The sequence below is a fragment of the Phaethon lepturus genome, unplaced genomic scaffold (assembly GCF_000687285.1).
Source record: "Phaethon lepturus isolate BGI_N335 unplaced genomic scaffold, ASM68728v1 scaffold591, whole genome shotgun sequence".
Classification (NCBI taxonomy): domain Eukaryota; kingdom Metazoa; phylum Chordata; class Aves; order Phaethontiformes; family Phaethontidae; genus Phaethon; species Phaethon lepturus.
The window spans coordinates 23,782-36,496 of NW_010516716.1; the positions used below are offsets into that span (position 1 = coordinate 23,782).

Below are 12,715 nucleotides of genomic sequence, written 5' to 3' on the forward strand. Positions count from 1 at the left end.
GGGTCCTCCACAGGCTGCAGGTGGGTATCTGCTCCACTGTGGAGCTCCACGGGCTGCAGGGGGACAGCCTGCCTCGCCATGGTCTTCACCACAGGCCGCAGGGGAATCTCTGCTCCAGTGCCTGGAGCAACTCCTGCCCCTCCTTCTTCACTGACCTCGGTGTCTGCAGTTGTTGTTCTCACATATTCTCACTCCTCTCTCTGGATGCAGTTGCACAGGTTCCCCGCTCCCCCTCCTCTTTCTTAACTCTGTCACCCCAGAGGTGCTGCCACTGTTGCTGATGGGCTTGGCCTTGGCCAGCAGTGGGTCCGTCTTGGAGCTGGCTGGCACTGGCTCTACCGGACACAGAGGAAGCTTCTGGCTGCTTCTCACAGAAGCCACCCTTGCAGCCCTGCCTCTACCTTGCCACACAACACCCATATGGCCAAATAAAAAAGAACGTTTTTCATTGTTTAGAAGAGGCAAGGTTAATATCAATTTCATAGCAGGAATAAAAATCCTCACTTACTTCCTCATCCACTTTGTCTTGACTGGATCTTTCCTCCTCTGTTCTTTTCGATGCTATTTCCATTGCCTAAAGAAATGTAAAACAATACAAAAAGTTATCACTCTTCAGAATCGCATCACTTAATCCAACTAACTATTCCCATCTGTGCTTCTCCCTGTACGCCAGGCCGTCACTCACAAACCACTCCAGCTTTCCCTATGGCAATGCCTTGAGCGACACCTAATGGCAACCAGCATTCCCACCAAGCACACCACTAATTGCGGATCTGCTTTGTTAAAAGGGGGAAGACATGCTTGCTGCTCCTCCCAGACCAAATTATGGCAGGCCCAGCATGACAACAGGACATAACAGCACAAGGAGAATACAGTGAGTAGTGCTCACTCCTGGAGTGTGGCTCTTCTCATGCACATTGAGGAAGCCGAGGAGCACAAATAACGGTAGCACAGCTCTGTCTCATTCAACCTCCAGTACAACAAAGTACACAACGTTTGGGAATCCTCATGCTGTACTGGTATTTGGGCCACGCTCAGTCTCTGCCTTATGGTGTTGACCAGGAATGACACATCAAATCTCCACTCTGAGTGTGGCGTATGTGGCCCCCATTTCTCTTGTGTTAACTTAAAAAGCTTCCCCCCTCCCCTGCCTCCCTTTTTAAAGAAACGTCTAACTGGCAGCGGAGGACTGGCACCTAGAGATGAAGCACAGGGGTGCTGCAAGCACCACTAAGTTTACCTCCTCCTAGAATCACCATGTTCTGCCATTCGCTGTATTTGGCTAGCAAGACTGTGTACCTCGGAGTAACACTGCCCCGAGTCATTCCCTTCCTCCCTCAGATCACCTTGCTCAAATCTGCATTCCTAACTCCATTATCTGTATAAGCATGGTTATATTTCTGCAGAACTTCTCCTTGCCAAAAAGGAAGAACTAATTTAAGGAATCCTGGGTTTAGTAGTACCTGAAACAGATCATGATTAGACCCTTTGAGAAAACATAGAATGAAAGTGTTGTCATCCTATAACAATATAAACGGGAAAGACCTGTATGCATTTTTTAATTACTAGCATAGCATAACATAACATCATAACATTACTACCAGCTTCCTTCCGTAGCAGGATGTCAAATAAATGAGATGAAGGAGCTCAAACTAGACCTGATTTTATTGTTCAAGTCTTCCTACATAAGCAACAAGGCCATGAGGTCTTACCTTAGCCAGATAGTCATCAATGTTCTCACTTGTGATAGAAGGATCGGTAATAAACTCAAACAGCTCCCTCACAGTCATCACTGCAACACTGTGCTTCTGGAAGAAGTCTACGAGGAATCAAGAGCAGAGACAAAAACCATAAGTAATTTTGTGTAACATACACAGCTGTGATGTTTAAGTGACAGTTATAGCAAGCCAACGGCCCTGGTGACTTGGGAAAGTCTCAGCAGTATGTACTGCATCATACTGGGTTTAGTTATCAGATGACTCTTGGCCATCTGAAATAAAACTGTTCATCTTCCAGATGCAACAGGTACTGAAAGGAGAATAACTGGGTAAATATAAAAGCCAAACCAATTTCAGCAGGACCCAGACTTAATGGAGTAGAGGCTAAGAAGTAAACAATTTAAGACAGGTGTAGTATTTGCAATGACTAAGATGAAAAATGTATTTCAAAGAATAAGGAATGTAGAGCTCAAACTTTTGCCAAAGAAAAACACAAGTATCCACTGAAATACAGTACAGCCTAATTATGATGCACCTAAAAGGCAAGACACATTAAAATATTAGAATTTTCCTCAATACTACACTCAATTGGTTTCTTGAGTCAAGTATAACCAAATTCAGAGGCTGCAATTCTGTACTGGAAAACAGCAGTGAAAGACACTAAGGACTACATAATAAGTGTTTCCTACTAAGGTTCTCAGAACATCTCTCACCATGAGAAATTAATCACAGAAAGAACAAAAAAATTTAGTTTCGAGGCAGTTCTCTTTGCTCATGGAACCACAAGTCTTTGCAATGATCACAGCTAGGGCATAGCATAAAGCAAGGCAGTCCTCAGAGTCCCTGTAGGAAGACTACACAGAGAAAGCTGCAGTGACAGAAAACAAACAAACAAACAAAACACACCAAAACCACTGCGACTCACTGAGGCACTAGAATATCTAGGGAGAGCAAGCCAGAAGACATAAAAAAAGAGCAAGGGTGCAAGTATCTGAGCTGGGAGTTATTAGAAATCCATGAACAGAAAAGGAATAAGGAAAAACTAGCATATCAGGTATCAACAAACACAAAGCATCAAAATGCACACAGTTCTTTTTCCACAGAGTTTCAAGAGTCTCTGTAAAATTAGAAAGAGGTCAACCTAAAAAGAAAGCGGGGAGGAAGGCAGTCTGCAGTGACAGATTTCCTGTCCTCAGAGAGAAACACAGCCTACCAGGAGGTGTGTGTCTGTTACACAACACACTCACACACAAAGACCAAATTTTCCAGAGGAAAAATGCCATACAGGTACCTTGTTTATCAAAATACTATAACAAGTGATAACATCTCTAATAAATTACTCAATGCCTCGATACTCTCAGCTGACCTGGACAAGTAAGTGCATGGAACTTCATAACATGTGGTAACTTCTTGCCAGCTGAAAAATTCCACGTCTGGATTCCACTCACAGAAGGAAACACATCAGTACATTTGCTCAGTTCTTTAAGTGAGGGAAGACTGGGGTGGGTGCTGCTGCAGACTGGGACTGATCTCTACTTTCTGCCATAAATCTGAGATTCAGCTAGGTGACTCACTTTGTCCAGACGATTTCTAGCTCCCTGAGGAAGCCATGAGAATCTGGGAGAAGGAGCATTTTCACTGAAGTTTGACAGATTCTACACTCAGTTATACCTGAAAGAACATAGGTGAACACAGTTCACCTTCCTAAATGAACCAGCTGTCAGAGCAAGAGTTAAAGTGCCACCCACTCACCGCTAACGTTGGCACAATCCTTTCGCAGGAACTCCAGGGCATGTGGGTGGTCATGCTCCACTGCCTGAGACACATCAATGATGTACGCATCCCCACTGTGGTATCTGCAAGTGAACTCAGAGAGCTGCTCTAACTCCACCACTCTCATATGGGAGATTATTGAAAGGCAGGAAACAGTGTGCTTCAAACTTAAAAAACCAGCAAACAATCTTAAGGTATTTCACTAGCATACACCTTGCATATTAGGGCCAGAGTGGTTTTTTTGGGTCAACCGTTTCCCTCCTCTACACAAGCTGTATTATTAAACTATTAAAAGTCTTCTTGTGAACACAAAAAGCAGTGTTATGGGTGGGGTGCATCCTGGTTTAAGCTGGGATAGAGTTAATTTTCTTTGTAGAAGCTAATGTGAGGCTATGTTTTGGATTTGGGATGAAAATAATGTTGATAACGTACTGATGTTTTGGGTTGTTGCTAAGCAGTCAAGGACTGTCCGGCTTTTCATGCTGGCCTGCCAGCAGGAAGGCTGGGGATGCACAGGAAGCTGGGAGGGGACACAGCCAGGACAGCTGCACCAGGCTGGCCAAGGGGATATTCCATACCATATGACATCATGCTCAGTATATAAAGCTAGGGGAAGAAGGAAGGGGGGACGTTCGGAGTTATGGCATCTGTCTTCCCAAGTAACCGTTATCTGCTTCCCTGGAGATGGCTGAACACCTGCCTGCCCAGGGGAAATGGTGAACTAATTCCTTGTTTTGCTTTACCTATTGAACTGTCTTTATCTCAACCCATGAGTGTTTTACAATTCTCTCCAGTATCCCACCTGGAGGGGCAGGGAATGAGTGAGCAGCTGTGTGGTGCTTAGTTCTTGGCTGGGGTTAAACCACAACAGGGGAGAAAAAGAAAAAAAAATTATACCTTATTAATTTTTTCTCTAGTTGAGTTTTTGTTTGTTTGTGAGGATTTTTTTTCTTTGTTTGTTTTGCATTTTTCCTTTTAAACAGAGAAACCTCCCAGCTGGGTTAAAAACTACACAATTAATTACATGTTACAAAACCCAGTCACAAAAAGGACCCCGCCCTCCCTTAAAGGTAGACTAGTACTCTCACATAGAGGTTGCCAATGCATACATTTTAGATGTCACAACTCAGAACAAAGTTTAAAAACATACAGCATATTAAATTCACTGAGATCCGCATGAACAAGTCTGGCATCTTGGTACATTCTTCTCATGTACTGGATAATTTGTAGGTACAGTTCCCGGACTTTGGAGTCAGATAACTGAGCATTCTTCAGCAGAGGAGCAGGCCTTTAAATTACAACACAAATAACAGAAAGTGAATACTTTTTCCTTCTTCATACCAGCTGCAAATGCTTTAACTGCTGTACCTGATCCTGCTGCTCACCAAGTGTGTCAGGCAAGTCAGCGTGAGCAGCAAAGCGCATGGAGTCAGCACGAAGGGCAGAAAAGCTTGGTATAGTCTTGCCAAAGACATCGGAGCTCTGTTTCCAATGTGAGGTAATTTGGACCATGCTACATTAATGTTTGCACTACAAAATGATGAGCTATCTTCATGTATAATTAGCAAGCCTTTCCAGCCTTAATCTCTGGCTAAGCCACTTTACGAATTAATTTTGCATACAACTGAGGCTTCAGAATCATTCAGATTGTCTGTGGTAGCAGCTGGCAAATGTCTGGGTATTCTACAGGTCACATGCACGTGTAAGAGTAACATGTTAGTTTACAGATCTAAAAGTAGGCAAATTCAGAGGGTTGATTTGTTTGTTTTTAATAACAGGTTGTGGAAAGCTACTAACAAAAAAATATTTGATTTTCTAAGGATACTTACCTATCACCTTTACCAATAAAGCCCATGACAAGAACATGGCTTCTTAGCATAATTGGCTCTGGGCAAGGTATCTGGGCTGTATTCAACCTGTAACACAGGAACAAAGCCACAAAAAAGTAAACCCAAATTCTACTAGTTGCATTGCACTAGTTCCTATAGGAGCTCTGTTGCTTTAAACATAATACACAATAAGAGCTCCTCTACCTCGGAAACTCACTTGTGAAGAGCAACTAGAAAATGAATACAAAAAGCCACAACCATTCTGGTTCTGACCCTTCTCTAAGCATTCCTGTGTCAGACAAAGAAACTTTACACAGTTCAGGTTAATCCTAGATTAACCTGTACCACACAGTGTGCTGTCACTCTGCAGCAGCTTTTTCTAGCTTTTCCTCACTTTTCAGTCATGTCAGTGTTCAGACATTGAAGAGCTTAGAGCATGAGCAGCAAAACAAAAGAATACCTTTATTCCTCCCTTCCTTTTCTCTCCCACAGGGGTGCTTAAGACACTTTCCTGAATACTCCAGAGACCCTAAAAGGTATTGACAGACACAGTCTAGCAACAGGAGAGTACTTCCTATCAACTTACAGTTACCTTTGCATGCTGAAATAAAAACTGGAAGAATTACCTTATTAAATTCCTCATTTCTTTTTCAGCCCATGTCTTGACCATTTTTCTTGGGTTGCCTTTACAATATCCATGACGAAATCTTTAAATAAATAAAAGACAACAAGGATTCTTAGCCAATCAATGCAGTATTAGCACCAGTGATTTTACCATCTTTGAAACAACCCCTCTTCCCCAGTAAAACCTGGCAAAACTCCAACTCACCTGAATTCACCACTCACATACTTATCTCGGTCCTTAAACATCAGAATAGAAGTTTTGTAAATCTTTATTGCTCTGTTCTCTCCATTTGCAGTACTGGCATGATATACATTAGCCTATCAGATTATAGAGGGAAGAAATAACATTACAAGAGAAATGCTTTAAACCAACATAACCTTCTCTCCTCTTCTCTGTGTGACATCCTGGAAAAGATCTGATAAGCTTTCGCTCCCCAGCCCCTACGTGGCACCCAGATGAGTGAGACTGCACGTAAGTGTGCTCTCTTTTTCTATCAGAGGCAGCTTACAGGAAGTACCTAGGACTGCGTTGGGGTGTGACAATGCACATAGGACAAAAACAACAGTGCACAAGAAAACTCTGCCTCATCCACATTTTGGAGACTGAAAGAAGCCCTTGTGTGAAGGCTTAACTTCAGCCTGTGTACTATTTAGGTCCTAAGGCATGGCCCAAATGTCTCACGCTTACACCTCTACAGAGGGTGGAAGTATGCCGTTAATCAGCATCCAAGGATTTGGAAGAAAACCAGATCAGCCTAGGGACTAGGCGTTCTAAAACTGATTTATTAATTTACTTGGAAATTTTTGTGGTCTGATTTTAATTATCTGCACTATTACTTGATAGTAACAGCATACAAACATGCTAGTTTTGTAAAAGCAATGAAAGTTTAAAAGTATTTTAAACAAAATTCTGTTACACCGTTTAGATTCTCCGATGTCTGCTGACATGGGGAGCTGGTCTCATCTGCATGCAAGAGTCTCACATGAAGAAAGAATTACCTGGGTTTGTACGTTTTTCAGGCACTGTTTAATATTGTGTGTACACACACCCTTTTTCAAAAACTTCAGTTGTAACATACAATTGACATGATCCACAATTCAAGATAACACTTAAGTATTCTGGGAAATCTCATACTTGGAGAAACTTGTTTCCTTTAACATAAATGGCATTTTATCTTAAGATAGCTTCCTACCAATCAAGCAACACACACACAAAAAAAGTAGTACTAAAACAAATTATTTCAATACATCATCTGAGCGCCATAGGCTTCCACCTAACTTGCTGAGAAAAAGACTATCATGTCAGTTGTAATAAAACTTACTTCTTTCCCTGTGCTGATGCAGCCATTGATTTCTGATATGACACCTCTAGTTAGCATCTTGAACAGAATCATTCGGGTCCTTGGATCCAACACCTGAAATTTGATTCAGAGAAGTCAGCACAACTGCTCTCTCTGAAGAGGACAAAACCTAATAATACAGTCCAGTCTTAGTACCATATGCAAGGATCCATGGCATCAGGCTATTCTTAAGGATCAAATAATAATCCAAAACAGCAGCCACCCAGAACTTTGCTACGATTCACTTTTTTTTTCAAGACTTTTTTTTTTTTAAGCTAAGCATATGTCCTTGAGCTACCTCTAGAATACACATAAGAGAATGATTTCCCACCCACTTGGGATTGGAAATCCCAATGATTTCCCCATTAAATGCGTTAAGGTAAGGTTCTTTTAAGATACAGCTATCATAACTGGCCTTGGGCCAGTAATAGTTCAATCTTGCTAAAGAAAAAAAACAACAGCATTTTTTTATTGTTCTTTGGAATTTAATAAAAGCTTAAGATGAAATTCTGCACTGCATATACGATCAAATCACAATGCTAAGCACAAAAATGAGTTCCAAAATGTTTACGGAAGCAAGTACAACCTTCGTACAAGAAACATAAACAAACAACTAGTCTCTTCAGGGTAACAAGGGAAACAGAATTCTAAGGCAAAACTCTGTTTCTACAGCATCATTTTTATCATTGATTCCAAAATTCAACATTAATTGTTCTAGTCAAAAGAGAAAATTGATGAATTAAGGACTTACCTGTTCTACTGTTGCTCTGTCTGACTTGTCTTTGACTCGGTACCTAGTGGAAGTGAAAGTAAAATGATACAATCCCGCATCTGGACTCAGTACTTTGACAGAGTAAAATATGACATTCTGTATCAAAGATAAGATAAGAGCCTCAAGAAGTAAGGCTTTCAGTTCATACAAAAGCAAAGGTTTCTCCTGCAGGCAGGGGAGAAGGAGGGGGAAAAAAAAAAAACAAACCAAACACACAAACATCAGTGCCCTTCACTTTTATAGGTATCTTCTTCCACTGAGTTATGCTCATTCAAGAGAAAATAGTATCTATCTTAAACTTAGAGCTATAACTTAGAGCTGGCATTACATAATTGGGGAAAAAAAAAAGTACCTTTCCCTCACCAAATCATCAGGAGGAACATTCAAAAGGTTTCCAATACTTTTTTAGCCCAACTGCTTAAGGACCTCTGTTTAGAAAAAACTGTATCAGAGATAAAAATAGTCTTTTGCTAGTGGAATGACACCGTCACTTTTGTCTTACTACATCAATACAATCAGACATGCCACCAGCTGCAATGACAGAAGGATCATATCTTTGGAATGATTTAGACAACTGATCTGGAAACCAAAAAGTTGTAAGACCAAAAGGCAAACTCCATGCTGACGACTTACAAATTTTGTTTTTCTTAATAAATTTATTAAAAATTCAGGATCACACTAGGAAGTAAGAACTACTCTTCTGGGTTCAAATTATTGAAATGAAAATAGAACCAGGAATAATACTCACATGTCTGCTTCCTTCTGTCTAGACTTTTCTGTAACTCTGTTTATAACAGAGTCATCAAAATTCAGCTTATCTGAAAAACAGGTAAGAAGAAATTAAAAAAACCAAAACCTAAAAAAGTTTCCTATGTTTGGAATTGCCTCTGCAATTCTGCTGCCAGCTGATACGCCGCAACACAATGTTCAAACATAGGTGGAGCTTTCTGTATCAAGCACAGAAGTTTACCACAGAAGCTTAGCTACATACCACAGTTAACCTAGCTCTCCACTCTGTCTACATTTCAAAGTAAGACTATAAGGTAACAATAGAGAGGAGTGAGACAGTCTCACAGACTTGGAGATGCAATGCCATCAAGAAGTAATGCCTTTTGGATAACATCTCACCATTAAATTTGTCCTCCCTTCTCTTACCACAATTGACTGCCATTTTTCTGAACAGAATAAGCAACAGCCTCCAGGATTCTCATCCCATGATGTATTTAAAATGGTATTTGACTAATTGCTGAATGTATAAAAGCTGCTGTATTTGGCTACATATATCAGCACCACTCTTTTGGACCCTCATTTTAGAACCCCTTCGTTATGAAGGAAAACACAGCCTCTGTTTACTACCCTGTCGAAAGGCCCCAATCACACAGCTACACCCAGCCATAACAGGCTGAGCTGAGCAGCCATTTCCATCACATGGTGTACATCAAGCTGCACCAGCTAGGACAGCAGCCTCTTCGCGTATCACAGAAACTCTACCCCAGTGAGATAACTGTTGCTTAAGGTACCACACTAACACTACAGGGGGCTGCAGTCATCTAGAAAATTTAGCTGTGGTAGCAGCTTTGACAATGACCAACAACATCACAACAGAAAGCGGATAACCTCCCTTCAGTAAAACAGCTTGCTCCTGCAGAGAAGCTAAGGAAAAAATACTTGATGTGGTCTGGAGAAGTGAAGGGAAAGGGAAAAAAACAACCCCAAACAAAACAGCCCTGTGGCTGTGAAGGAGGAAGAGAAAGGGCTATGACAGCTGGCTAATAGAGTCTAAAGGCAACTTCAAGTAAGCAAAAGCCATTTTACAATCTGTCTGGCAATGGTTAACTGCCATTCCAGTGAGTTCTGGCTTAAAGTAAGCAGAATTAGTCTGAGGACATCATAGAGTGGTAGTCATAAAAGAAGACAATGCAATTATACTCACCTAAATTAATTTTATGTTCAAATTTCCTTATAGCCTTGTCTGTAGGGGTTGACATTTTTGCTGAATAGCAACTAGGGGTCTGTCTATTTGCCTGAAAAAAAGGATTTGTTAATATAAGTTGCCTTGTCTAAATAGCCCTTTGAAATTCAAACAATAGCATTGGAAAAGTCATCTCAAATGCCTATGTCTAAAGCTATAAATAGAAAACCAGAAAGAGATATGGATTAACATCAGTTAATTCAAGATAAGAAAATAAAGGTGACTCAGTTAAAATTCCCAAAATTCACCGTTATTTTTAGTCTGGGAGTTGAGCTGTAAATCTCTCCTATTAACACTTTTTCCATCTGTAAAAAGAAGGCAGAAACAAAGAGAAAGATGAGAGAAAAAATGAGAAGGTAATGAACAGAGAAAACTTTCCAAGATGGTATCTTTTTTTACAGGTAGTCTCCTCCAAATATTTCAACACAATTTCACCAACACTGGATAAACCGCTAACTGAAGGCAAGAGTAAGTCACCCAGGAAAAGTGCTGCGAGTCAGACATGACATGCCGTGATCAGCACCACTCTAATTTACCTCAACTATTCTGTTATGTTGGTATCAATAAGAAAAAGAGGTTTTGAACTTCCAATGTCCAAGCTGAGGAGAAGGATGCTAGTTCTCACATCACACGTGCTTTTCATCCTGCACAATGCCTGAGTTTCTATGTCAACAGCATACGCTCCAAATTAATCCACTTCTAGCACCTCCCTCTATCTCCTATGCTTTCTTTTACCTCCTTCACTATTAGTCCAAAACATAACCTGTTTCACCCTGGGTGTGACAAGCAGGTACAGTCTCCAAATTAAATAGAAAAGATGAGGAAGATGCTCAAAAACACAAGAGGACAAATACCAAAAAGTAAGCAACATGAGTAGAGATCAGGGTGGGCAAAGAAAGGTTGAGAAAGATGCAGAACAGAAGGAAAACTGCACCGACAAAGACAATCCAGCAACAGAGACAAGGAATCAAGAGGAGCTCTGGCTACAATGTACATACACACATGGCACAGCAGAGGAACAGATTCAAAGGAAGGGGATTCTCTTGAGGAAAAATTTCCATTTGCATTTATGCTCAGCATAATACTAACAAAGAACAAAGCCTCCAGGTTAGCCCCATTTGCTCTTGGGCACCCTTGATGCTCACAAAATAGCCTTCAACATACCTGTGGATTGCATCCACCAGCAGCACTGTGGCGCTTCATGAGTCTTCCCACCTCATCATCCCAGTCCCAGTCTTCATCTTCCTCTTCATCATCACCGTCATCATCACCATCACCTTCCTCAGTGTTAACTTCTTCACACACGCACGACTGGCAGTTCTCAGTGACCTCACCTTCTTTAACTGTTTCTGTGTCTTGCGTAAATTCACTTCAAACAAATACAGATGTTTATACAACTACAAATGATTGTTACAGTCATCGAATATTCAATACACTTATCCCAACAAATGATTTCACAAGGTTAGCTCTTCATGAGATGTTTCTCACTTCACCTATCTTTAAGCAAGCATATATTAGGATGTCATTGCTTTTAAAGTATGGACTACATTTACATCATCTTCATGAACACATCAGTGCTGCCTTCTAACTTGTTCTGCAGTTACTCATGTTTGGATCCCTCTGACTCCAATCGGATGAGCACACCAGATCAAGCCAGCTGGCCCCTTCACCAGAGATGAACCACTCTGCTTGCTGCCACTGCAGATTTCCACCTGACAAGGCATCACACAAAATCTCACTGGAGGCAGACAGCCAACCTGTTGGGAACTCAGGGCACCAGCACAACCTATATGAAAAAAAAGACCTAAAAAAGAACTTGTGGGAGAAATGAGCCCTTTTGACTTACTCATGTCTTCTTGTCTGTAGTTTGTCACGTTTTTCTGCCAGAAGTGTGTCCCAAAGCAGATTCTCTTTGGGCATTTGACATTTAATTAAATAAAGAGTAAACTGGAATGAAACTGGCTTGAACCCATAACACAAGACCATTCCTTATTCACTCCCCACTAAATATAAAAAGCTCTAGGATTTCAGTTCAACAGAAAACGTGCTTTAATTCCAAGACTAATCAAAGCTATTAGCTGTCCTAAGCAACTCACCATTCTCTTATACAGTTTCACATGGTCAGTTACAAACACCACCAAGGTGAAATTGCCTTGACCACCCGCAGAGTCTGCAGGTGGGTCTGCCCATTTTAGTGGCTAAGCAGAAATCACAAACAATTGAAAAAGAAAGGCAAGAGAGCACATGCAGCCTTTCCTCACACATGCTGTTTCAACTCAGGCAGCACACCCACCCTCCCCCGCAGTTTTCAGGCAGGCATAAAATCACAGAATCTTCGTGTTGGAATGGACCTTTTGAGCTCATCTAGTCCAACACCCTGCCATGAACAGGGACATCTTCAACCAGATCAGGTTGCTCAGAGCCCTGTCCAACCTGACCTTGAATGTTTCCAGGGATGGGACATCTATCACCTCTCTGGGCAACCTGTGCCAGTATTTCACCACCCTCATTGTACAAAATTTCTTCCTTAGATCTAGTCAAAATCTACCCTCTTTTAGTTTAAAACTATTACCCCTTCTTCTATCACTACAGGCCCTGCTAAAAAGTCTGTCCCCATCTTTCTTATAGGCCCCCTCTAAATACTGGAAGGCTGCAGTAAGGTCTCCACGGAGCCTTTTCTTCTCCAG

At 41.3% G+C, this 12,715-nt stretch overlaps 1 protein-coding gene across 1 annotated transcript in view; it reads right to left on the minus strand.

Moving 5' to 3' along the window:
- Positions 1 to 12,226, minus strand: part of RIOK1 (RIO kinase 1) — a gene marked incomplete at its 5' end in the record, with an annotated part of 17,724 nt that extends 5,498 nt beyond the window's left edge. The window contains 14 exons of the mRNA XM_010296140.1: positions 509 to 574; positions 1,713 to 1,819; positions 3,471 to 3,574; positions 4,642 to 4,779; positions 5,321 to 5,407; positions 5,947 to 6,027; positions 6,150 to 6,262; positions 7,267 to 7,359; positions 8,036 to 8,078; positions 8,805 to 8,874; positions 9,990 to 10,080; positions 11,193 to 11,397; positions 11,673 to 11,740; positions 12,125 to 12,226. Coding sequence (XP_010294442.1) covers positions 509 to 574; positions 1,713 to 1,819; positions 3,471 to 3,574; positions 4,642 to 4,779; positions 5,321 to 5,407; positions 5,947 to 6,027; positions 6,150 to 6,262; positions 7,267 to 7,359; positions 8,036 to 8,078; positions 8,805 to 8,874; positions 9,990 to 10,080; positions 11,193 to 11,397; positions 11,673 to 11,740; positions 12,125 to 12,226 — 1,368 coding nt within the window. The remainder of the gene's footprint in view (positions 1 to 508; positions 575 to 1,712; positions 1,820 to 3,470; positions 3,575 to 4,641; positions 4,780 to 5,320; positions 5,408 to 5,946; positions 6,028 to 6,149; positions 6,263 to 7,266; positions 7,360 to 8,035; positions 8,079 to 8,804; positions 8,875 to 9,989; positions 10,081 to 11,192; positions 11,398 to 11,672; positions 11,741 to 12,124) is intronic.
- Between the last annotated feature and the right edge of the window lie 489 nt (positions 12,227 to 12,715).